General features: G+C 49.6%; 1 protein-coding gene across 1 annotated transcript; it reads left to right on the top strand.

The window, feature by feature from the left end:
* The first annotated feature begins 23,856 nt into the window (after window positions 1-23,856).
* LOC138370345 (collagen alpha-2(I) chain-like) lies at window positions 23,857-25,920 on the top strand. Its single transcript, XM_069334666.1, has one exon. It carries the CDS (start codon window positions 23,857-23,859, stop codon window positions 25,918-25,920), a length of 2,064 nt encoding a protein of 687 aa, XP_069190767.1.
* The last annotated feature ends 631 nt before the right edge of the window (window positions 25,921-26,551 follow it).

Genomic DNA, 26,551 nt, shown 5'->3' with positions numbered 1-26,551 from the left:
GATTGACAGTTGAGAGGCGGGCCGAAAGAGCAAAGCTCAACCCCCGCAAACACAACTAGGTGAGTACTCTCCTGGTATCCCACCCACCCCACCCCACCCACCCAGGTCTTGTACTCGCCTAGTGCTTGCGGGGGTTGAGCTCTGGCTCTTTGGTCCCGCCTCTCAACCGTCAAACAACTGGTGTACAGGGGCCAGATTCACGAAGCCTCTGACTAGATGATAATAGAGATATGATATTTACATAAATGATATGATAGAGCCCAGTAGGCTCAGGAACCTGGGGCCAGATTCACGAAGCAGTTACGCAAATACTTACGAACGTGTACATCTTTACTCGATCTTTGACGGCTTTGGTTACATTTATTAACCAAAGAATGAGAAAGAAAGAGAGAAAGAGAGAGAAACAGAAAGAGAGAAAGAGAGAAAGAGAAAGAGAGAAAGAGAAAGAGAGGAGAGAGAAAGAGGGAGAAAGAGAGAGAGAGACAGATAGATGGGGAGATAATTCCACACAGTCACGCCTCAGGCCCGGGTGCCAATGAACAAGACAATGTCGCGGCCCCCCCCCCATGCGAGCGCCCACATTAATATCCTTTTATCTTGACCGCCAAATGTTGCACAAAGGCCATTTTTGTCCCCCTCTGGTGACCGACGTAACACCTCGCCTTCCCTGCCGAAATAAACCTTCAGGACACTGCTTCCTGTCTCATTTCCCCTAGTCATTGTCAACGATAAAAACTGTCTTTCCTTAATGTCAAACCCTATAGAAAGTTCTTGGGAACCCCAGTGGGAACTATGGGGCCACTGGGGACCTCATGGGAACCCCAGTGGGAACTATGGGGCCACTGGGGACCTCATGGGAACCCCAGTGGGAACTATGGGGCCACTGGGGACCTCTTGGGAACCCCAGTGGGAACTATGGGGCCATTGGGGACCTCTTGGGAACCCCAGTGGGAACTATGGGGCCACTGGGGACCTCATGGGAACCCCAGTGGGAACTATGGGGCCACTGGGGACCTCATGGGAACCCCAGTGGGAACTATGGGGCCACTGGGGACCTCTTGGGAACCCCAGACAGGAGCCCCAAAGGGGTCCACCAACACTGACCTTGCCTAAGGGGAGGAGGGACTAGCCAGCAGTAATTACAGAGTACCCCAGCAGGTACTCACCTGGGGGAGACTATTTCAGCTGTGAGGTCTTCGGGTGTTTATATTGTAGTGGGCCCAGTCTCAGTCTCAAGGTACCCATCGTGTATGGGTGTACAGCCAGAGATGTTATCATTGTGTATGACAGCGTGTGTACTGGTGCAAGTGGGCGTGACTATACAACACCCACCTCCACCCACTGCACATCCACTGCCTGCAGTACAAGCCCCTCCTCTAACGCCCCACCACACAACGTCATCCCTTCACCGAAAAACTATCGCGAAGCGCAGCATCACACACCATGAGGGCGCCACGGACACCTTCACACACCATGAGGGCGCCACGGACACCTTCACACACCATGAGGGCGCCACGGACACCATCACACACCATGAGGGCGCCACGGACACCTTCACACACCATGAGGGCGCCACGGACACCTTCACACACCATGAGGGCGCCACGGACACCATCACACACCATGAGGGCGCCACGGACACCTTCACACACCATGAGGGCGCCACGGACACCTTCACACACCATGAGGGCGCCACGGACACCATCACACACCATGAGGGCGCCACGGACACCATCACACACCATGAGGGCGCCACGGACACCTTCACACACCATGAGGGCGCCACGGACACCTTCACACACCATGAGGGCGCCACGGACACCTTCACACACCATGAGGGCGCCACGGACACCTTCACACACCATGAGGGCGCCACGGACACCTTCACACACTCAGCACAACACGAGGAGACAAAAAACACAACTTGTAAGAACATTTTTCTTGTTAAAGTGATTAGCTGTTAATAGACTGTGTTCAGGTAGCGGAGCGCATTCATATCTGCACGAAATCTCTCCTGACAGCCAACTTTCTGCCTAAATGAAGCCGGCTTCACTGATGCAAGGGAAGAGAACTTAGCCTTACAGACAGGGAAGCATCTTGAAAACACTTACAGACAGATCTTAACCGCCAGGTAAGGAACGGAGGAAGCTGTAAGGTTTAGCCTCTGTAGAACTAAGTAGCAAGATGCTGGGGGCGAGGGACACAGCAGGGATGGTACAGACCCAGTGGTAGGACCACTGGAGGAGCCGGTCGGCCGAGCGGACAGCACGCTGGACTTGTGATCCTGTGGTCCTGGGTTCGATCCCAGGCGCCGGCGAGAAACAATGGGCAGAGTTTCTTTCACCCTATGCCCATGTTACCTAGCAGTAAAATAGGTACCTGGGTGTTAGTCAGCTGTCACGGGCTGCTTCCTGGGGGCCTGGTCGAGGACCGGGCCGCGGGGACACTAAAGCCCCGAAATCATCTCAAGATAACCTCAAGATAGGACCTCCTGGGTGACGCCGCCACTTTTAAAACCTCTTTTGGCAAATATAAGAAATATTGCACGAGCAAAGGCTGAAGTTTTGGAGAAAGAAAATAAAAAATGTTTTCTGCAGGGAGAGGCGAAGCAGTCGAATTATGCCGACACTGAGCACCTGCGGACCGTCGCCACCAACAGTCTTAAAGATCAAGCCATGACCAGGAAAGTTTGGCCACCGAGTGACATGTAGGATTACAAGGATTTTCGCAATAAGATACGCAGTAATCCACCCTCCAACACTCCCTATCCTATTTATCAGAGAGAGATTTTTTCTTTACTGTGTTCGAACCCTCTCTCAGTGCTTAGCTGACGACCTTGGTTCATATCAAGGTCATCAACTTATCAACAGAAGCTAATCAACTGACCTGACATATTCTAATCTAACTTAACCTAAACTTATGTACAAAATTTGAATACATAAATTTATTTTTGTTAAGAAAAGCAGCGATCTAGAATAAAAATTAATGCGTCTTCAGGGTCGGACGCCGCTTGAACGAGCCTCGCCTGAAGACAGGTCGGTGTAAAGTATTTCTCATCCCCCTAACAAGGGGTTTCGAACCTGTAGTAACTACCATTTGCCCATTGTTTATGAGGACAGTGTGAGAAATGGAAGGGTAGAGGAGACACAGCCAATCATGCCGTCCCAATCCTAATCTTCAATAAGATTGGAGTGTGTGTGTATGCTGCCCTTTGTCTCGCGGGGCTCTCCCGTCCGTGCTATAGTGGATAGACAGGACGGATAGACAGAATTATATGCAGGCTAGGCAAGGCTAGGTTAAGCTTGGCTAGGCTAGGCGACGTAAGATTTGCTTGCATTTGATTTATCTCGGTTTTGTCTAGTTAGGATAAGTTTGGAAATTACTTGGTTAGGTTAATGTTTTGCTAGGTGTAGTTAGGATAGGCGTGGTTACATCTGGATAGGTTTGACCTGGTTAGGTTAACTTTGGTTAGACTCAGTACGTAGCATTTTGTTTAGGTAGGTTATGTATGTAGGTTGGTTAGTGTGATTATCCTAGAATAGATGACACAATTTGGTTAGGTTCGGTTGAGCGCAAACTACCATTTTCCACACACACACACACATATATATATATATATATATATATATATATATATATATATATATATATATATATATATATATATATATATATATATATATTTATTTATTTATTTGATCCGTCAAGATAATACTCGTCTACTTCGCTACGCTTTAATATATATAAAACCATATTAGTAATTCAAAATAATGTAATTACATACCCAAAACATCAGTTTAATAACTTACCAAAGGTAACCGTTACTAATCCATATGTACAGAAATATGTGACACGTTACCACAAGGTAACGCTTACACACCTGAAACATGATATTATATTCAGCAACACTGACTTCCACACCTGACAACATCCTCGAACCCCGGTCCTTATTTTGGCTACATTACCTGGCACCCCCTTCCCCGCCTAGCCGTTCTTGAAAACACCACTCCCACGCCTACAAAACAGTACTCCCACGCCCACAAAACAGTACACCCACGCCCACAAAACACCACTCCCACGCCCACAAAACAGTACACCCACGCCCACAAAACACCACTCCCACGCCCACAAAACACCACTCCCACGCCCACAAAACACCACTCCCACGCCCACAAAACACCACTCCCACAAAACACCACTCCCACGCCCACAAAACACCACTCCCACAAAACACCACTCCCACGCCCACAAAACACCACTCCCACAAAACACCACTCCCACGCCCACAAAACACCACTCCCACAAAACACCACTCCCACGCCCACAAAACACCACTCCCACAAAACACCACTCCCACAAAACAGCACTCCCACGCCCACAAAACAGCACTCCCACGCCCACAAACCTCCCCCCCCCCCCGGTCCCGAGGCGACACCTGCTGCCCCCAGCAATGAATTATACCTGGATCTTACCTGAAGAAGGTTTCGCGAGTTGTTCTACTCCCGGAGCCCGGCCTGGGGCCAGGCATGACCTGAGGGTAACTTGGTCCACCAGGCTGTTGCTTGTAGCGGCCCGCAGGCCCACATACCTGGCCCAGGGAAGATTATGATCAACCACAGCACAGATCACAAAATCTCCTCCCTGCTTCTACTCTCTCAACTCTAGCTGGACGGTAGAGCGACGGTCTCGCTTCATGCAGGTCGGCGTTCAATCCCCGACTGTCTACAAGTGGTTGGGCATCATTCCTTTCCACCCCGTCCCATCCCAAACCCTTATCCTGACACCTTCCAAGTGCTATATAGTCGTAATGACTTGGCACTATCCCATGATGCAAAGAGAACACGGCACCGCTCCTGTGCCAGGTAAGTTACGGGCTCACCATAGCCCGTGCTACTTGGAAGTTGTTCCGAGTACCTGTATCTATAACAACAACATCCCATGATGGTTCCCAAACTATTAACACACAGCATTTGCGTCTAAAATTAGTTGTGTGGTAAGTGGCGTATCCTGGAGGCGTGGGCGGGCGGGCGGCACCACCCTCTCACCCCGCCCACAGTGCCAGGCACTATGGGGTCCAGCACACTGCTCCGTGAAGCCCCCCTCACACTCTTCCTCCTCGTCCTCACACTTTTCATCCCCTTTTTAACAGAAAATGTAAATATGCTGGTTAGCATTGTTAATGTGTGGCCACGTCTGTGGTAGAAAAATAATAATTGACCGTTATTTTTTATCAGTCACCATGATTGCTTTTTTTTGTAGAATGGCAATAGCAGAACTACTCTAACACCCTAACAATCTACCCTAACAACCTACCCTAACACCCTGCCCTAACACCCTGCCCTAACACCCTGCCCTAACAACCTAACTATGCCTCGAGTAAGCAGGAAAGTCTTACAACCCAAATGTGAAAGCAAGTGCATTTCAAAGCGTCAAAATATTATTACATATTATATTGTATGGAGATCAGGGGGCCAGATTCACGAAGCACTTACGCAAGCACTTACGAACCTGTACATCTTTTCTCAATCTTTGGTGGCTTTGTTACGTTAGCACCTTGTATCTTGTACGTTGTGGCAAATCAAGAGTCCGGGTGGGTGGGTGTGCGGGTGTGTGTGTGGAGAGAGGCCAACAGGCGCCAGTCACCCACTCAACCACTATCCACACCCAAGCTTAATCCACTTCCAGACTCTTAATTTTTTCTCTCCCACTGACGCCTTCATTCAAGTTGTTTATCGTGAAATATAATATTTCAACTCATCAACTCGCTCTCTAATCTTCGTAAATCTTGAGGAGTGTGTCGTGTAGAAGCACGAGAATCTTAAGTCGTCACGATCAGTTCCTTACAACATATTGGTACAGTAGTTTAAGGTCAGTAATTGGGACCATTAAGGCTTTCTACGGTCGCAGTTCAATCCTGGAGTGAACAACAAACTCTGTCTCTTATGGGTCTTTAAATATTCTACAAGCTCTGTGCTTGTGATGTGAAGGTCTCGGCTTGTTGAGGATCCCAACTCTGCTGCTACACCTGTCTCAATAGGTTCCATACATGTCAAACATGCCTCCATAGTTCCTACATTACTGACACACCTGTAGCAATAGGTTCCATACCTGTAAAAGCTGCCACCATAGTTCCTACACTACTGGCACACCTGTAGCAATAGGGTCCATACCTGTTGAATCTGTCACCATAGTTCCTCCACTACTGGTACACCTGTAGCAATAGGTTCCATACCTGTCAAAGCTGCCACCATAGTTCTTACACTACTGCCACACATGAAACAATAGGTTCCATACCTATCAAACCTGCCACCACAGTTCCTACACTACTGACAACTGTAGTAATAGGTTCCATACCTGTCAAACCTGTCACCATAGTTCCTCCACTACTGGTACACCTGTAGCAATAGGTTCCATACCTGTCAAAGCTGCCACCACAGTTCTTACACTACTGACACATCTGTCTCAACAGGTTCCAATGCTGCCACACCTGCTTCCAACACTACCAACACTTGCGCCACACCTGTCCCAACACCACATTGATTTCCTCGACCCCTGGCCAAAGTTTGGCCTTGGTAAACGGTGAAGACAGGAAAGGAATTAGCGCAGGAAGTTACGTGAATGACCAGGAAAGAAAGCAGCATTCAGGCACACACACAGCTTCAGGAATGAGGAAATTGGGAAAGCTGAGGATATAAGATGAGAGGAAATTTCACGAATGCACATACATCCAGGAGTCGTTATCGCGGCCAGTCAAGCGAGTCAATGACCCTGCGCATCGATTCTCTAAGAAATGGATGATTCTTAGAGAATCACCGTTTCTAATTCGATTAAATTTGATGATCACTTTCTAATTCGATTAAATCTCGTTAAAAAGCGAATCGAATCAGGGCCCCCAACTGGTGATAGCTTGGTCCAACAGGCTGTTGCTTGCAGCGGCCCGCAGGCCCCACATATCCACCGCTGCCAGGCATTTCCTGTAGGCATATACACACAAGAGGAAAGCTTCACAAAATTGAAGAGGAGTAAGCGTGTTGATAGTCAGGCTGGCAGAACAGAGGAAGAAATACAAGCACAGAAACTTGGAATTAATTTCTCAAGCAAGGAGGAAATGAGAATATGACCAGGGCCCAGATTCACGAAGCAGGTACGCAAGCACTTACGAACCTGGGGCCAGATTCACGAAGCAGGTACGCAAGCACTTACGAACGTGTACATCTTTCCTCAATCTTTGACGGCTTTGGTTACATTTATTAAACAGTTTACAAGCATGAACACTTGTCAATCAACTGTTGTTATTGTTATAAACAGCCTCCTGGTGCTTCGGAGCTCATTAACTGTTTAATAATTCTAAACAAAGCCGCCAAAGATTGAGAAAAGATGGACAGGTTTGTAAGCGCTTGCGTACCTGCTTCGTGAATCTGGTCCCAGGAGTCAAACAGCAAATATGATGAACAGTCAAGCAGAGAATATGATGAACAATCAACCACATAACATGACGAACAATCAACCACATAACACGACGAACAAGCACCTACACCTGGAGATCTCTACCAGTAATCTTCCTGCCTTACGGTACAAGTCACTTGGGCCCAGGAGCTGTAGTCCATACCTGTAAGGTGAAACAAAAGTAATTAATTAATTATTAATAACTATTATTTTGTTATTTAATAACTTTATTAACTAAGAGTTAAATGATTGCATAATCATTTAATCATTTTTGTGTTCAGTAATTTGTGTGTTCACAATCGGTTAAATTATTACATAATCAACACAATCGTGAAACGAGATGGTGAACATTTTGAACACCGACTCTCATAACATGGTGAACAAAGTTGATAATAAATCTATTGAAAGTTTGAACAAGCAACAGTGCAAGAATGTGTTGCTTAACTCACCAATGGATTCACTAAGTGTTCAGGTTACAGAGATATTAAATGAATGCAGAAGGCTCTTGCTGAATATATTGATGAGAGGCTTGTACTAAGGAAAACCTTTACTGTGGGCAGGTCCAAGACCAGCTATGTTACTGTGGGCAGGTCCAAGACCAGCTATGTTACTGTGGGCAGGTCCAAGACCAGCTATGTTGCTGTGGGCAGGTCCAAGACCAGCTATGTTGCTGTGGGCAGGCCCATTCAGGTGGGTGGAGTGTGTAGCATTTTGTACTGGTGTGGTAGGAGGTTGTGAAGCCAGGTACCGGTGGTGGTCAGAAGCCCACACCTGGTGCTGGTCAGAAGCCCCATCCCCCACACCTGGTGCTGGTACCGGTGAGAGAAGCCCCCCCACACACCTGCCACCGGGCACAGACCGGTACTCAAAGACACTCCCTTAGTCCACCATTGAAATATTCTCTTTCTTTAGTAACATGTTGACCGTCGAGTGAGCGACGTTTATGTCTCGAGAGAACCAGGTAAAGTTGCATATAGTTAGAGTCAGCCTATAAACTTTTACGAGCCATCTTTAAAGGCAGTTCAAAAAGTCATTTTTTCTTCAAGATGGGGATACCGGCCGGAGCTCGAGTCGACCCGGTCTCTTTGTCTTGTCTATGTCTGTCTCTCTTTTTGTGTGGCTGCTTCTCACTGTCTGTCTATCTGTCTCTTTCTCTCTGCCCGTCTTATCAGTTTCTATACAGGCCAGACGATGCTGCAAGAAGGCTATCATTCTATACTAACCACAGGGACCCAAGGGAGGTCTTTAAGCCGTTTCTTGCTGTTTCCGTCAAATTAATATAAGTAGAACATTTATGTTCATTTTCCCAAGATCACCGCATACTGTTTTATATTACGATAGTAAAAATAAAATAAAAAGTTTGGAAATTTTTCATAGTTATTTATTCTAAGGGGAGCAGGAGTGGAAAAAAAAACTTTAGATTTTATTTGATTGTTACCGCCGGAGGGGGCTAGTTTATTGTGCACCCCATACTCATCCTGTGAGCGGTAGCGCAAAATGGATTACAGAGGGCACAAAAGGTCTTCATCAGACCTCAACAGAGATTATTACTTGGGAGTGAATAGGAAACCATGGCATGCTGTTCTCTTGAAGTGTTGGCACCCCGCACTCAACCATTGTAGGCACTCAACTTTGGCTGAGTGAGGTAGCCGCACTCAACCAAAGTCGGGTTAGGCTACCCACAGTATCTGGCCTCCAATCAAGTTTGGTTTTTAACCTTTTTCTTGGACTCTGAACAAATTAAGTTCAAAAAGTACATTTTTGAAGGTACATCACTACATATTGGTCCATTCGACCAAAGAATTACTATAAGTACTATCATTTAAAGAGGATAGTACATCAGTTAGGTCTTGTTGAAGTGAGCATGCTGCTCTTATTAACTGCCACACACCACTGACGATCATATACACGGCAATAAGTTTAAATTACATATTTAAACGCCACACAATTCATGAGGTTACAATGTACTACATTATGTACTACAGCTGATAGAATACATGTTTCAATTTACAAGTGTGTAAGTGCAACATTCTATGGTTCCCTGCTACACCACAGGACAGGGATAGATTCGTAAGATATACTGCTGAAAAAAAATAATATAGAAACGCCAATTTTGGATAGATTATTAGGATGTCTTCCAATATATACCAGAGTCAATGAAATAGTTACATAGTTCAAGTTAAAATGGGCCAAAAAGCCTCGAATCTTTTACAGTTCAACATTCAGTAATGAAGCGTCCAAGTGAATGTACTCACCTAGTTGTGCTTGCAGGGGTTGAGATCTGGCTCTTTGGTCCCGCCTCTCAACTGTCAATCAACTGGTAAAATGTTTTTAAAGACCAATGTCTTAACGGTTGGTATGTCATAGAGCTTACAAGCTGAACATTTTGGTAGTGGCTCAGCCTCACTAAGGCCCAACCACTTTGGCTGGCCGGTAGAGTGACGGTCGCGCTTCATGCAGGTCGGCGTTCAATCCCCGACTATCCAAGTTGTTGGTCACCATTCCCCCCCCCCCCCTCCGTCCCATCCCAAATCCTTATCTTGACCCCTTCCAAGTGCTATATAGAAGTAATGGCTTGGCGCTTTATAACATAAGTTGTCATAGCTTTCAGTATTGCACCTTTCAGATCTTTGGTCATTTCTTCAGTCTTCTAACTCTGAAGTAAACATTTTAATTTGCAAGTTTTTGACAATTCAGTGTTAACAATTCAGACATTTCTAAGACAACTCGGGATGATGCGCATAGCACATGGACCGTGGTGGACCAGATGTCTTGGTCAGCAGGAGTGTGGCCATCTCATGTAGCCATAAACAATGGCTTAGAAACAAAATTGTCTAGCCATCACCACCACAAACAGTGCCTTAAGGCTGGGCCAGCCAGAGGCTTAGGGCCCGCGCAGGAATATCCCTGAAAGACAGTGCCTCAAGTCCCAACTCTTCGGGGCAGAAAGGCTTCAGAATGTCTTCGTAAACACTAACATCTTGAAATATTAATTTGTAACTACGAGCGTTGACTTCTCTCAGGAGCTGAGGTAGTGGTAGTGGTGGTGGTGGTAGTGGTAGTGGTGGTGGTGGTAGTGGTAGTGGTGGTAGTGGTGGTGGTGGTGGTATGAGGCGTGTGTCAGGCCACCAGCTGACTGTGGTAGTGGTGGTAGTATGAGCGACCACACCAGCAACCGACTGGGTATCCTATCCATCATTCAACACCTGTTATCCCGATGGTTATCATGTGGTAAATTACAGTGGTGGGGCGAGAGAGGGTGTGAAACACACAGCCGAGGTGTGACTGCATGGGAAGGGCGACTTAAAGATGGGGATGAAGAGGGGGGGGGGGGGAGAACAGACCCCATCTGGGGGGGGAGTAAGGAGACGGAGAATGGGGGTGTAGCACCACTAGTGTTCTCACCCCCACCAGCACGTTCACAAACACCTAAAAACGTACACACTAACTACTTACTGAACACAAAACTTAAAATCCCCTCCACAGTTCATTACGTAAAAAACCCAATTTAATACGTAAATAAAGTACAAGTGAATGTGCAATAAGCATTGTCATCACCATCACCAATGTGCGTTGAGAAACGTCTCAGACAAACTGAGAAATGTCCAAGACATGAAGGAAGAAAGGCCCCACAGTGGACTCTAACATTCATGTTGAGAAATGCTCTCAACATGACGTCAGACTGAGAGGCGCGTCCAACAACGCTGATAGCCAGTCAATTAAGCCCGGCGTTTGCTGGTGTTGGTGAGTACCTGGTGAGTGTTGGTGAGTGTGTGGGGGGGGGGGGGAGGGGTCACGTCTCTCCCTCACCCCTGTGGTGGTGGGGGAAGGGGCCAGCTCTCCCCCCCCTCACCCTTCAAGGAGCCACAAGCCCTTAAAAACAGGAAAGGTTGCGTTGAAAAAGGGGTCAATGCCCTGCCCCACTGATTTTGGAGACGCGACAACCAATTCATTTCTAAGCCTTAAACTGGTCCTTGGAATGCTTATTGAGACCTAGGACAGATTAGGTTCATTTGAGGCAGTGTGCCCCTCAAATATTCCAATGGTACAAGACACCCACATTTTGTTCAACAGTCCACGTTATGAATATTTCATTCGCAGTCACCATAGGTACCACTGCTCCCAGGGTACCACTGCTCCCAGGGTACCACTGCTCCCAGAATTACACACACACTGACTCAAATGGCATTATGACAAACTTTGCAATTATTAATAAACTCGTGCTAATATGCTTAAATCCCTGATACATGGTAATATTACCAAACCCATGGTATTACCACTAAACCCCCCCCCCCCACACAGGATTTGAAAGATGGGGGTGAGGAGCTGAAGCTCAACCCTATGAGGCACATCTAGGCGAGTACGTACACTTAATCAGCTTTCCATTAGTGACAACCATTGTTACTCTCACTGGTCCAACCCCTCCACCCCCCTAACCCAACCCCCCATAAAAATAATTCTTATGATCAGCCCTCCACTATTCTCTCTCTTCCAAACATGACTTTACAAACTCGCTATCCAAAGTGCAATCGAATCCTTATCCAGCCTCGCCCAATCCACCCCCCTTCCCTATTTCTGATTTCTCATCCCCCCTCTTTAAGTCTCATCGTCATTCAGTTCTTATCTTCTCTCTCACAGTGGCTCTGCACTCTCATTAGCCGCGAGATGAGTTGCAGCATGTTGAAGCGAGATGAGTTGCAGCATGTTGAAGCGAGATGAGTTGCAGCATGTTGAAGCGAGATGAGTTGCAGCATGTTGAAGCGAGATGAGTTGCAGCATGTTGAAGCGAGATGAGTTGCAGCATGTTGAAGCGAGATGAGTTGCAGCATGTTGAAGCGAGATGAGTTGCAGCATGTTGAAGCGAGATGAGTTGCAGCATGTTGAAGCGAGATGAGTTGCAGCATGTTGAAGCGAGATGAGTTGCAGCATGTTGAAGCGAGATGAGTTGCAGCATGTTGAAGCGAGATGAGTTGCAGCATGTTGAAGCGAGATGAGTTGCAGCATGTTGAAGCGAGATGAGTTGCAGCATGTTGAAGCGAGATGAGTTGCAGCATGTTGAAGAGAGCCGAGGATTGGCAGGCCGCTTGGCTAAAGGGAGAAGCTTTGTGTAACTCTTCTGCCGTTGTGGACCCACCCGCTCTGCCAGCAGCACGCAGACTCCTTTATTAACCAGCAGACTCGGCGCAGACCTCAATAATTATAACAAACATTAACACTTAATATCTGATGATAATGTGTAGGAGGAGAACATGGAAGATTGGTATACAGGAGGCCTCCAGGTACAGCAGGACACCAGGTACAGCAGGACACCAGGTACAGCAGGACACCAGGTACAGTGACTTCAGACCAAATGGTACGAGGTACTTTGAGCTCTGAAACTACTTCATACACTCAGGAATATTGGCAGATATTCATGTGCTGTCCCCAGAGTGTGCTAGTGGAGGCTACAATAGATGAACCTTACATTGTGTTCTCTCCTGACCTCACGTATGACTAACCATCCTGTGAGATGGGGATAACAGATCAACTCTCACTTTCTGATCTACACTGTAATTCTTCATATAGAATAGGCCAGCAGCACTTTGATGTGTGTATCAAAGTTAATACAAATCAAATTCCGTCAGTGACAAGTGTCACCCTCTTCCCCCGGTCCTTCCCTTCCTCCATCCCTACACCTCCATCCCAACACCTCCATCCCAACACCTCCATCCCTACACCTCCATCCCAACACCTCCATCCCAACACCTCCATCCCTTATGGAGGAGTGAGGTCGTGTCCTGCTGTTGGAGTTCTTGATTTTTGCTTGATGGATACTCCTGTGTGGAGGAGAGTAACAGGCAGCTATGTGCTACTGCCATCCATCAGTAGTCTCATGACGGGACCAGCACACGACTAACGACTGCACCCACACGACCAACAACCGCTCCCACGCGACTAACGACCGCTCCCACACCACCAACAACCGCTCCCACACCACCAACAACCGCTCCCACACCACCAACAACCACTCCCACACCACCAACAACCGCTCCCACACCACCAACAACCGCTCCCACACCACCAACAACCGCTCCCACACGACCAACAACCACTCCCACACCACCAACAACAGCTCCCACACCACCAACAACCGCTCCCACACCACCAACAACCGCTCCCACACGACCAACAACCGCTCCCACACCACCAACAACCACTCCCACACCACCAACAACCGCTCCCACACCACCAACAACCGCTCCCACACCACCAACAACCACTCCCACACCAACAACAACCGCTCCCACACCACCAACAACCGCTCCCACACCACCAACAACAGCTCCCACACCACCAACAACCACTCCCACACCAACAACAACCGCTCCCACACCACCAACAACCGCTCCCACACCACCAACAACCGCTCCCACACCACCAACAACCGCTCCCACACCACCAACAACCGCTCCCACACCACCAACAACCGCTCCCACACCACCAACAACCGCTCCCACACCACCAACAACCGCTCCCACACCACCAACAACCGCTCCCACACCACCAACAACCGCTCCCACACCACCAACAACCGCTCCCACACCACCAACAACCGCTCCCACACCACCAACAACCGCTCCCACACCACCAACAACCGCTCCCACACCAACAACCGCTCCCACACCACCAACAACCGCTCCCACACCACCAACAACCGCTCCCACGCGACCAACAACCGCTCCCACGCGACCAACAACCGCTCCCACACCACCAACAACCGCTCCCACACCACCAACAACCGCTCCCACACCACCAACAACCGCTCCCACACCACCAACAACCGCTCCCACACGACCAACAACCGCTCCCACACCACCAACAACCACTCCCACACGACCAACAACCGCTCCCACACCACCAACAACCGCTCCCACACCACCAACAACCGCTCCCACACCACCAACAACCGCTCCCACACCACCAACAACCACTCCCACACCACCAACAACCACTCCCACACCACCAACAACCACTCCCACACCACCAACAACCGCTCCCACACCACCAACAACCGCTCCCACACCACCAACAACCGCTCCCACACCACCAACAACCGCTCCCACACCACCAACAACCGCTCCCACACCACCAACAACCGCTCCCACACCACCAACAACCGCTCCCACACCACCAACAACCGCTCCCACACCACCAACAACCGCTCCCACACCACCAACAACCGCTCCCACACCACCAACAACCGCTCCCACACCACCAACAACCGCTCCCACACCACCAACAACCGCTCCCACACCACCAACAACCACTCCCACACCACCAACAACCACTCCCACACGACCAACAACCACTCCCACACCACCAACAACCACTCCCACACGACCAACAACCACTCCCACACCACCAACAACCACTCCCACACGACCAACAACCGCTCCCACACCACCAACAACCGCTCCCACACCACCAACAACCGCTCCCACACCACCAACAACCGCTCCCACACCACCAACAACCGCTCCCACACCACCAACAACCACTCCCACACCACCAACAACCGCTCCCACACCACCAACAACCACTCCCACACGACCAACAACCGCTCCCACACCACCAACAACCACTCCCACACGACCAACAACCGCTCCCACACCACCAACAACCGCTCCCACACCACCAACAACCACTCCCACACCACCAACAACCACTCCCACACCACCAACAACCACTCCCACACCACCAACAACCGCTCCCACACCACCAACAACCACTCCCACACGACCAACAACCGCTCCCACACCACCAACAACCGCTCCCACACCACTAACAACCGCTCCCACACCACCAACAACCGCTCCCACACCACCAACAACCGCTCCCACACCACCAACAACCGCTCCCACACCACTAACAACCGCTCCCACACCACCAACAACCACTCCCACACCACCAACAACCGCTCCCACACCACCAACAACCGCTCCCACGCGACCAACAACCGCTCCCACACCACCAACAACCGCTCCCACACCACCAACAACCGCTCCCACGCGACCAACAACCGCTCCCACACCACCAACAACCGCTCCCACACGACCAACAACCGCTCCCACACGACCAACAACCGCTCCCACACCACCAACAACCACTCCCACACGACCAACAACCACTCCCACACCACCAACAACCGCTCCCACACGACCAACAACCGCTCCCACACCACCAACAACCACTCCCACACGACCAACAACCACTCCCACACCACCAACAACCACTCCCACACGACCAACAACCGCTCCCACACCACCAACAACCGCTCCCACACCACCAACAACAGCTCCCACACCACCAACAACCGCTCCCACACCACCAACAACCACTCCCACACCACCAACAACCACTCCCACACGACCAACAACCACTCCCACACCAACAACCACTCCCACACCACCAACAACAGCTCCCACACCACCAACAACCGCTCCCACACCACCAACAACCACTCCCACACCACCAACAACCACTCCCACATGCTTAACCTTGGAGTGAAACGTGTCTAAGACTGGAATTACAGAGACGACGCCAGGCGACTTTCACCCATTGCGTCATACAGAGTGCTGGAGGGAACACAATGGGTACCATTACCCCCAACACCGGCCCCACACCCCACCTTAAGGGCGAGGATTACCAGGTTTGTAATGGGTGGAAGAATGACCTTGACGTCCTCTGGTCAGGGTGCGGTGAGAGGTCATCTGCTCAAGGTCAGCTAAGGTCATCCCTTGAGGCGCCTGTGCCAGGTAAGTCCACTACGGGCTCACCGTAGCCCGTGCTACTTGGAACCTGTTCCGAGTACCTGAATCTATAACAACAGTCTTCGTGGAGGTCAAATATCGTATTACGGGCTATTCATGCCCGTGCTACTCGTCACTGGCTCTAATCTTCATCAGTGTTGTACTGTGATGAGTTTGGGGGGGGGGGTTGGAATGATGATGAGTATGATGAATATATTACAATGAGGAATTTGTTGGAATGTTAGTCGTATAGTTCAACGCATTAATGAGTTTTGGTTGTGGCAGTCCTTACGTGACTACAAGCTTGGTTTAGTTCTTTTATTATGCACCCCATACCCACCCTGTGGTTGGTTGTGCACCCCATACCCACCCCTGTGGTTGGTTGTGCACCCCATACCCACCCCTGTGGTTGGTTGTGCACCCCATACCCACCCCTGTGGTTGGTTGTGCACCCCATACCCACCCCTGTGGTTGGTTGTGCACCCCATACCCACCCCTGTGGTTGGTTGTGCACCCCATACCCACCCCTGTGGTGGGTTGTGCACCCCATACCCACCCCTGTGGTTGGTTGTGCACCCCATACCCACCCCTGTGGTGGGTTGTGCACCCCATACCCACCCCTGTGGTTGGTTGTGCACCCCATACCCACTCCTGTGGTTGGTTGTGCACCCCATACCCACCCCTGTGGTGGGTTGTGCACCCCATACCCACCCCTGTGGTGGGTTGTGCACCCCATACCCACCCCTGTGGTGGGTTGTGCACCCCATACCCACCCCTGTGGTGGGTTGTGCACCCCATACCCACCCCTGTGGTTGGTTGTGCACCCCATACCCACCCCTGTGGTTGGTTGTGCACCCCATACCCACCCCTGTGGTTGGTTGTGCACCCCATACCCACCCCTTTGGTTGGTTGTGCACCCCATACCCACCCCTGTAGTTGGTTGTGCACCCCATACCCACCCCTGTGGTTGGTTGTGCACCCCATACCCCACCTGGGGAGCCGGTCGGCCGAGCGGACAGCACGCTGGACTTGTGATCCTGTGGTCCTGGGTTCGATCCCAGGCGCCGGCGAGAAACAATGGGCAGTTTCTTTCACCCTATGCCCCTGTTACCTAGCAGTAAAATAGGTACCTGGGTGTTAGTCAGCTGTCACGGGTTGCTTCCTGGGGGTGGAGGCCTGGTCGAGGACCGGGCCGCGGGGACACTAAAGCCCCGAAATCATCTCAAGATAACCCTGTGGTTGGTTGTGCACCCCATACCCACCCTGTGGTTGGTTGTGCACCCCATACCGACCCTGTGGTTGGTTGTGCACCCCATACCCACCCCTGTGGTTGGTTGTGCACCCCATACCCACCTCTGTGGTTGATTGTGCACCCCATACCCACCTCTGTGGTTGATAGTACAGGAGAGAGAGAGAGAGAGAGAGAGAGAGAGAGAGAGAGAGAGAGAGAGAGAGAGAGAGAGAGAGAGAGAGAGAGAGAGAGAGAGAGAGAGAGAGAGAGAGAGAGAGAGAGAGAGAGAGAGAGAGAGAGAGAGAGGGGGGGGGGGGGGGGGGGAGGGAGGAAGATGGAGAGAAAGAAAGCAGAGAAAGGGAGGAGGAGAGAGAGAGAGAGAGAGAGAGAGTAAAATAACCTCCAACACCTAGAGGTAACTACTGCTGCACCAGCTGACTAATGGTCACACTCATCACCCCCCCCCCTACCATGTTGTACCGTGAGTCACCCCCCCCCCCTACCATGTTGTACCGTGAGTCACCCCCCCCCCTCCCTCACCTGCTCCTTCGTCATCATGACTCACGCCTTAACCCCCCGCCCCCGCTACCACCCACTACCCACCACCACCACCTATTAGCCCCCCCCCCCCCCGCTACCAGCCACCACCACCACTAACCAATCCGCCGCCACATCACAAAAGACCAAACGACCAACAATTTTCATTAATTCCCCTTAACAATGTCCAATAGCTTCATTATGGTAATTATACTCCCATGATAGGTACGAGTTTGTGTTAACTGCTGCGAGATAAGACGAGAGACAAGCTCAGGACAACAGCATACTCAACCACTTAATTGGCTGGAAGCCGCACCTTAACAATCTTGACAATCCAAGACGTCACACATCAGTATGTGCTTGCCACATATGGTAGTTACATAATAATAACGAGAATAAACTTTGTCATTCTTACATGTACACACACACACGTACACACACACACACGCACACACACAGATATGATAGAGCCCAGTAGGCTCAGGAACCTGTACACCAGTTGATTGACAGTTGAGAGGCGGGACCAAAGAGCCAGAGCTCAACCCCCGCAAGCACAACTAGGTGAGTACAGAAGAGGATGTTAAGATTCTCAAGCTGACTTAAAACAAGTTGCTGAACTGGTCCGATGAATGGCTGTTAGGGTTCAACACCAGCAAGTGTAAAGTGATCGAAATGGGATCAGGAGCCATTATATCTACTACATATATTTCTCTCTATTATATGTACATGTATTTCTCTCTAACACACACACACACATACATACCTAGGAAGCAGCCCGTGTGTACTCACCTAGTTGTACTCACCTAGTTGTGTTTGCGGGGGTTGAGCTCTGGCTCTTTGGTCCCGCCTCTCAACCGTCAATCAACAGGTGTACAGATTCCTGAGCCTATCGGGCTCTGTCATATCTACACTTGAAACTGTGTATGGAGTCAGCCTCCACCACATCACCCCCTAATGCATTCCATTTGTCAACCACTCTGACACTAAAAAAGTTCTTTCTAATATCTCTGTGGCTCATTTGGGCACTCAGTTTCCACCTGTGTCCCCTTGTGCGTGTTCCCCTTGTGTTAAATAGACTGTCTTTATCTACCCTATCAATCCCCTTCAGAATCTTGAATGTGGTGATCATGTCCCCCCCTAACTCTTCTGTCTTCCAGCGAAGTGAGGTTTAATTCCCGTAGTCTCTCCTCGTAGCTCATACCTCTCAGCTCGGGTACTAGTCTGGTGGCAAACCTTTGAACCTTTTCCAGTTTAGTCTTATCCTTGACTAGATATGGACTCCATGCTGGGGCTGCATACTCCAGGATTGGCCTGACATATGTGGTATACAAAGTTCTGAATGATTCTTTACACAAGTTTCTGAATGCCGTTCGTATGTTGGCCAGTGTGTGTGCGTGCGCGCGTGGCTCCCTCTCCACCCCTCTCACCAGCAAGTTGGACACCACAAAAAGCTTGTCTTAGCTTCCCTTCTATGGTACCTAGCCTTTTAAGTGGCTGCTCCAGACTATATCTAGAGCAGCTATATATACCAGAGTCAGGATATATTATAGATACCAACTTTCGGATAAGTCAAGCCTGGCCTCGGGCCGGGCTTGGGGAGTAGAACAACTCCCAGAACCCCATCAACCAGGTACATTATGAGGAAATCCTCACGAACGTGAGAGTGGACAAAGCTTCAGGAACCTCATATACCGGCGGGTCTGAAGGGTCTAATGACTGGACAGTCAATAATGTTGCCTGAGACACCATGACTCAGTTCCTGCTCACAGAGTACACACACACACACCTGGGGCCAGATTCACGAAGCAGTTACGCAAGCACTTACGAACCTGTACATCTTTTCTCAATCTTTGGCGGCTTTGTTTCCAATTATTAAACAGTTAATGAGCTCCGAAGCACCAGGAGGCTGTTTATAACAATAACAACAGTTGATTGGCAAGTTTTCATGCTGGTAAACTGTTTAATAAATGTAACCAAAGCCGTCAAAGATTGAGCAAAGATGTACACGTTCGTAAGTACTTGCGTAACTTCTTCGTGAATCTGGCCCCCTAGAGGGCCCAGGATTGGGAGGTTCGTCACCTGTAGCCACAGGTAACGGCAACCCAACCTGATCCTGGCAGCCTCTGTGTCGCACTGTCTGGCGGACGTCTTGTGCCCATATATATAGGCCTCACATTCCATCTGGTAATATTTTATACTGGTTGCATTTCGCATTTGTGTGTGTGAGAGAGTGAGTGTGTGAGAGAGTGAGTGTGTGAGAGAGTGAGTGTGTGAGAGAGTGAGTGTGTGAGATAGGAAATAGGAGAGGTCTGCCTCTCCAATCAGATGTGAACCTGGTTGATACCTGGTTGATGGGGTTCTGGGAGTTCTTCTACTCCCCAAGCCCGGCCCGAGGCCAGGTTTGACTTGTGAGAGTTTGGTCCACCAGGCTGTTGCTTGCAGCGGCCCGCAGGCCCACATATACCTGCTTGATGGGGTTCTGGGAGTTCAACCCGCGCTTGAAACATGGTGGCTACAGGTGATTCTGAGCTCACTATCCTGTGCAGTGAGCAAGTTGTTTATAATTGTGGTTGTGTCACCGCAAGCCTCCACCATCAGTCTATGGTAGTAAACTGGTGATTCAACCTAGAATACTTAACCTGAAAGTCGGGTTTTATTGCCTCCTTATTCTGAGGTGAACAAGATTATTCTTATCTTATTCTGAGGTGTTCGTCTCAGATAACAGAGAGGTAAAGGCGCCTCTCTCCGACCAATATTATGCAACCGTCGACACGAACTGGAACCAGTACATGACCCCCAGTGGGCAAGCTAACCTCGCCAAACCTCGACCAACATACACACACACACACACACACACACACACACGCACGCACGCACACACACACACACACACGCACGCACGCACGCAAACATAACCCACAAACGATTGTGTCCCCCATGCAATGATATCGTAAATTTTGACGTAGCATTTCTTGTGGGCATTCATGAACATTGGGTGTGTTTACGACCCACGATGGACTTAACTAGGGCTGGATCCCCACACTGGTCACGCTGTGGCATACACGGGCAGGGGGGAGTGTGGGGAAAGGGGGGAGACAGGGGTCGAGGGAGAGATATTTATCAATATCTATAAATCTAGGTTTATTTGTCTATCTGGCCGAGTTTGAAGGCCAGATGGTTGGGGCTAGCTGCACGCAATTTTAAAGAGTAATCCCTGTTGGGTATGTTCCCAACATGGTCGGTTTTGGGTTGGCATGAATGAAACGAGTGGCACTCGACACGGTGCTCATGGGACCCCCACGGCGATTCTTGGAATAATGTAATTAACTGGACTTGTGCACCCCACTACACACCTGGTGTGATGAGGTCACCACACCTGAGAGTGACCGGGTCATATACATCACCACACACACCTGAGACACATGAACTAGGACCATTTACATCACATTGTATTTTAATCCGGTTTTATTCGTTTCACATGGATGTATTTCACGCATCTAGTGTATTGTTACTGATGTCACCTGGTCCAATAGCCTGGTTGTCCAGTCCAGCAACCAGGAGGCCTGGTCGACGACCGGGCCGCGGGGACGCTAAGCCCCGAAAACACCTCAAGATAGGTAACCACCTATCAACCAACCACCACTGGTTTGTGCACCATTAGCGTTTGAGAATCATTCCTCACCATAATAAAGTCTCTAAGACTTGTGCATCTTTATCGGTCTAAGGTTTTACTAAACTATAAGAAGGGAATTACAGCCCAAACTGCTACAAGAGAGAGACGGTATACCAGCAAGAGGTAAACCATTTGACATCTCAAAATGAATACTACCAAGTGGGATACTTCCTCTCCCTGGAGCTATAAACCGGAGGAGGAGTGCTCAGAGGTAAACCAGACCGGGTACTTAAGAGACGTATTAAGAAGCGGGTGTTCTTTACAAGACGTGTGCGAGAACCAATTGGGCTTCAGTAGTGTGACGTAGTGACGCCGGAGATATTCTGTTGATGTTCTCACTCACAGACGTCCGCCCTGCAGGAAGCACTCACAGACGTCCGCCCTGCAGGAAGCACTCACAGACGTCCGCCCTGCAGGAAGCACTCACAGACGTCCGCCCTGCAGGAAGCACTCACAGACGTCCGCCCTGCAGGAAGCACTCACAGACGTCCGCCCTGCAGGAAGCACTCACAGACGTCCGCCCTGCAGGAAGCACTCACAGACGTCCGCCCTGCAGGAAGCACTCACAGACGTCCGCCCTGCAGGAAGCACTCACAGACGTCCGCCCTGTAGGAAGCACTCACAGACGTCCGCCCTGTAGGAAGCACTCACAGACGTCCGCCCTGAAGGAAGCACTCACAGACGTCCGCCCTGAAGGAAGCACTCACAGAAGTCCGCCCTGCAGGAAGCACTCACAGACGTCCGCCTTGCAGGAAGCACTCACAGACGTCCGCCCTGCAGGAAGCACTCACAGACGTCCGCCCTGCAGGAAGCACTCACAGACGTCCGCCCTGCAGGAAGCACTCACAGAAGTCCGCCCTGCAGGAAGCACTCACAGACGTCCGCCCTGCAGGAAGCACTCACAGACGTCCGCCCTGCAGGAAGCACTCACAGACGTCCGCCCTGCAGGAAGCACTCACAGACGTCCGCCCTGAAGGAAGCACTCACAGAAGTCCGCCCTGCAGGAAGCACTCACAGACGTCCGCCCTGCAGGAAGCACTCACAGACGTCCGCCCTGAAGGAAGCACTCACAGAAGTCCGCCCTGCAGGAAGCACTCACAGACGTCCGCCCTCCAGGAAGCACTCACAGATCATTCACACCCTTGCTAATATATACAGAGACAGTACAGAGATGTTAGAAAGTTTTCTTTTAGCGTGAGAGTAGTGGAAAAATGGAATGCACTTGGGGAACAGGTTGTGGAAGCAAACTCTATACATAATTTTAAAACTAGGTATGATAGGGAAATGGGACAGGAGTCATTGCTGTAAATATCCGATGGCTGGAAAGGCGGGATCCAAGAGCCAATGCTCGATCCTGCATGCACAAATAGGCGAGTACAAATAGGTGAGTACACACACAAATGTAGCTATGATAGAGCCCAGTAGGCTCAGGAACCTGTACATCCGCTGAATGACTGTTGAGAGGCGGGACCAAAGAGCCAGAGCTCAACCCCCGCAAGCACAAATAGGTGAGTACACACACGAGTACGTGTTGCAAAAACTAACCACGAGAGACAAGAGAGGCAATCCAGCGTACAAAAGAGCAACAGAACACCAAAAGAGGATCACAGAGACTAGAGAGATATCATAGAGATGAGATGTTAACACTAAAGAGCCACGAACAGGTCGGAAATGGGCGAGTTTGGGTCATTATAAAGATAAAGAGCTGTTGTTGTTATAGATTCAGTTACTCGGAACAAGTTCCAAGTAGCACGGGCTATGGTGATCCCGTAGTGAACTTACTTGGCACAGGAGCGGCGCTGTGCTGTGCCCGATAAAGAGTTGATCCAAAATGACTATATAGCACTTGGAAGGGACGGGAGGACAAGGCTCTGGGATAGGACGAAGGGAAGGAACAGTGCTCAACTACGCGGAGCGTCGGGGATCGAACACAGACTTGCAAGACTTTAGACTCTCTCAATGTTTACTGATAACACGAAGCATATAGACAAAGCGAATTTCGGTCCAAACCTGGTAGGAACCGCTAGAATACCTGGACAACCTGTAACATTTGTCTAACAAGTGGTAACTAGAGTTCAACTCAAACAAGTGCAAGGTTATGAAGCTGGTTACGGGCTATTCATGCCCGTGCCACCTCTTGGGTGCTTAATCTTCATCAAAGTAATAAAACAAGGGGATACATGGGTGATACAGGAACACGGGGATACATGGGTGATACAGGAACAAGGGGATACATGGGTGATACAGGAACAAGGGGATACATGGGTGATACAGGAACAAGGGGATACATGGGTGATACAGGAACACGGGGATACATGGGTGATACAGGAACAAGGGGATACATGGGTGATACAGGAACAAGGGGATACATGGGTGATACAGGAACAAGGGGATACATGGGTGATACAGGAACAAGGGGATACATGGGTGATACAGGAACAAGGGGATACATGGGTGATACAGGAACAAGGGGATACATGGATGATACAGGAACAAGGGGATACATGGGTGATACAGGAACAAGGGGATACATGGGTGATACAGGAACAAGGGGATACATGGGTGATACAGGAACAAGGGGATACATGGGTGATACAGGAACAAGGGGATACATGGGTGATACAGGAACAAGGGGATACATGGATGATACAGGAACAAGGGGATACATGGGTGATACAGGAACAAGGGGATACATGGGTGATACAGGAACAAGGGGATACATGGGTGATACAGGAACAAGGGGATACATGGGTGATACAGGAACAAGGGGATACATGGGTGATACAGGAACAAGGGGATACATGGATGATACAGGAACAAGGGGATACATGGGTGATACAGGAACAAGGGGATACATGGGTGATACAGGAACAAGGGGATACATGGGTGATACAGGAACAAGGGGATACATGGGTGATACAGGAACAAGGGGATACATGGGTGATACAGGAACAAGGGGATACATGGGTGATACAGGAACAAGGGGATACATGGGTGATACAGGAACAAGGGGATACATGGGTGATACAGGAACAAGGGGATACATGGATGATACAGGAACAAGGGGATACATGGATGATACAGGAACAAGGGGATACATGGGTGATACAGGAACAAGGGGATACATGGGTGATACAGGAACAAGGGGATACATGGATGATACAGGAACAAGGGGATACATGGGTGATACAGGAACAAGGGGATACATGGATGATACAGGAACAAGGGGATACATGGGTGATACAGGAACAAGGGGATACATGGATGATACAGGAACAAGGGGATACATGGGTGATACAGGAACAAGGGGATACATGGGTGATACAGGAACAAGGGGATACATGGGTGATACAGGAACAAGGGGATACATGGGTGATACAGGAACAAGGGGATACATGGGTGATACAGGAACAAGGGGATACATGGATGATACAGGAACAAGGGGATACATGGGTGATACAGGAACAAGGGGATACATGGGTGATACAGGAACAAGGGGATACATGGGTGATACAGGAACAAGGGGATACATGGGTGATACAGGAACAAGGGGATACATGGGTGATACAGGAACAAGGGGATACATGGGTGATACAGGAACAAGGGGATACATGGGTGATACAGGAACAAGGGGATACATGGGTGATACAGGAACAAGGGGATACATGGGTGATACAGGAACAAGGGGATACATGGGTGATACAGGAACAAGGGGATACATGGGTGATACAGGAACAAGGGGATACATGGGTGATACAGGAACAAGGGGATACATGGGTGATACAGGAACAAGGGGATACATGGGTGATACAGGAACAAGGGGATACATGGGTGATACAGGAACAAGGGGATACATGGGTGATACAGGAACAAGGGGATACATGGGTGATACAGGAACAAGGGGATACATGGGTGATACAGGAACAAGGGGATACATGGGTGATACAGGAACAAGGGGATACATGGGTGATACAGGAACAAGGGGATACATGGGTGATACAGGAACAAGGGGATACATGGGTGATACAGGAACAAGGGGATACATGGGTGATACAGGAACAAGGGGATACATGGGTGATACAGGAACAAGGGGATACATGGGTGATACAGGAACAAGGGGATACATGGGTGATACAGGAACAAGGGGATACATGGGTGATACAGGAACAAGGGGATACACGAGTGATACAGGAACAAGAGAACAGACACATGAAATATGTTGTCAGTCTCACGGTATTGAATAAAAGTTATAATGAACATCGTGGTGTTCACCTGAGCGCGCCTGGGCTGTTCACCTGAGTTGTTCACCTGAGCGCCACAGGCTAAACACCCCCGTTATAGTGTCCGCTTAAGACTACTCTTACCCAGTGGTTACAATATCCAAGAATAACCTTGACGCAACGGTATTCTTAGATTCAGTAACCACTGGATAACAAGGTACATTAACTTCCGGATTAGCTTCGCTTACAAGTGCCACTAAACCAGCTTGTCGTATGCACTTCCCTAGGAATTAAAGCATTGTGTGATAGCAAGCTGAAGTGAACGAAGTCTTGTGGGGCGTGAATGAAGTAATACGGACTAAGGTGCCGTGATTTACACCAGAGCCAAAAAAACTACACACACAGTCATTATTCTGCGGTGACCCTTCTCTGCTAGGCGCCTGGCGTATGTCTTGCTGCCCAACCTGTTCTCACTCTGAGCTTGGCCAAGCACCGGCCGACCCTGTCCCGTCCTTAGGGTGTGCTTGGCCAAGCAGCGGCCGACCCCATCCCGTCCTCATGATGTATAATATATATTAAACTCTAGTGAGCATTCTTATTGCACAAGCACTTTTGAACATTCTACCGCACTTATCATTCCACCTGGGAGTGATTT

Source organism: Procambarus clarkii, chromosome 4 (genome assembly GCF_040958095.1).
Source record: "Procambarus clarkii isolate CNS0578487 chromosome 4, FALCON_Pclarkii_2.0, whole genome shotgun sequence".
Classification (NCBI taxonomy): domain Eukaryota; kingdom Metazoa; phylum Arthropoda; class Malacostraca; order Decapoda; family Cambaridae; genus Procambarus; species Procambarus clarkii.
Note: the sequence above shows the minus strand (reverse complement) of the source record. Positions and strands in the feature narration are given on the sequence as shown.

What these genes read in the sequence shown, in the direction of transcription:
- LOC138370345 (XM_069334666.1), top strand. Translation starts at nt 23,857, where the DNA reads ATGGGTGATACAGGAACACGGGGATACATGGGTGATACAGGAACAAGG.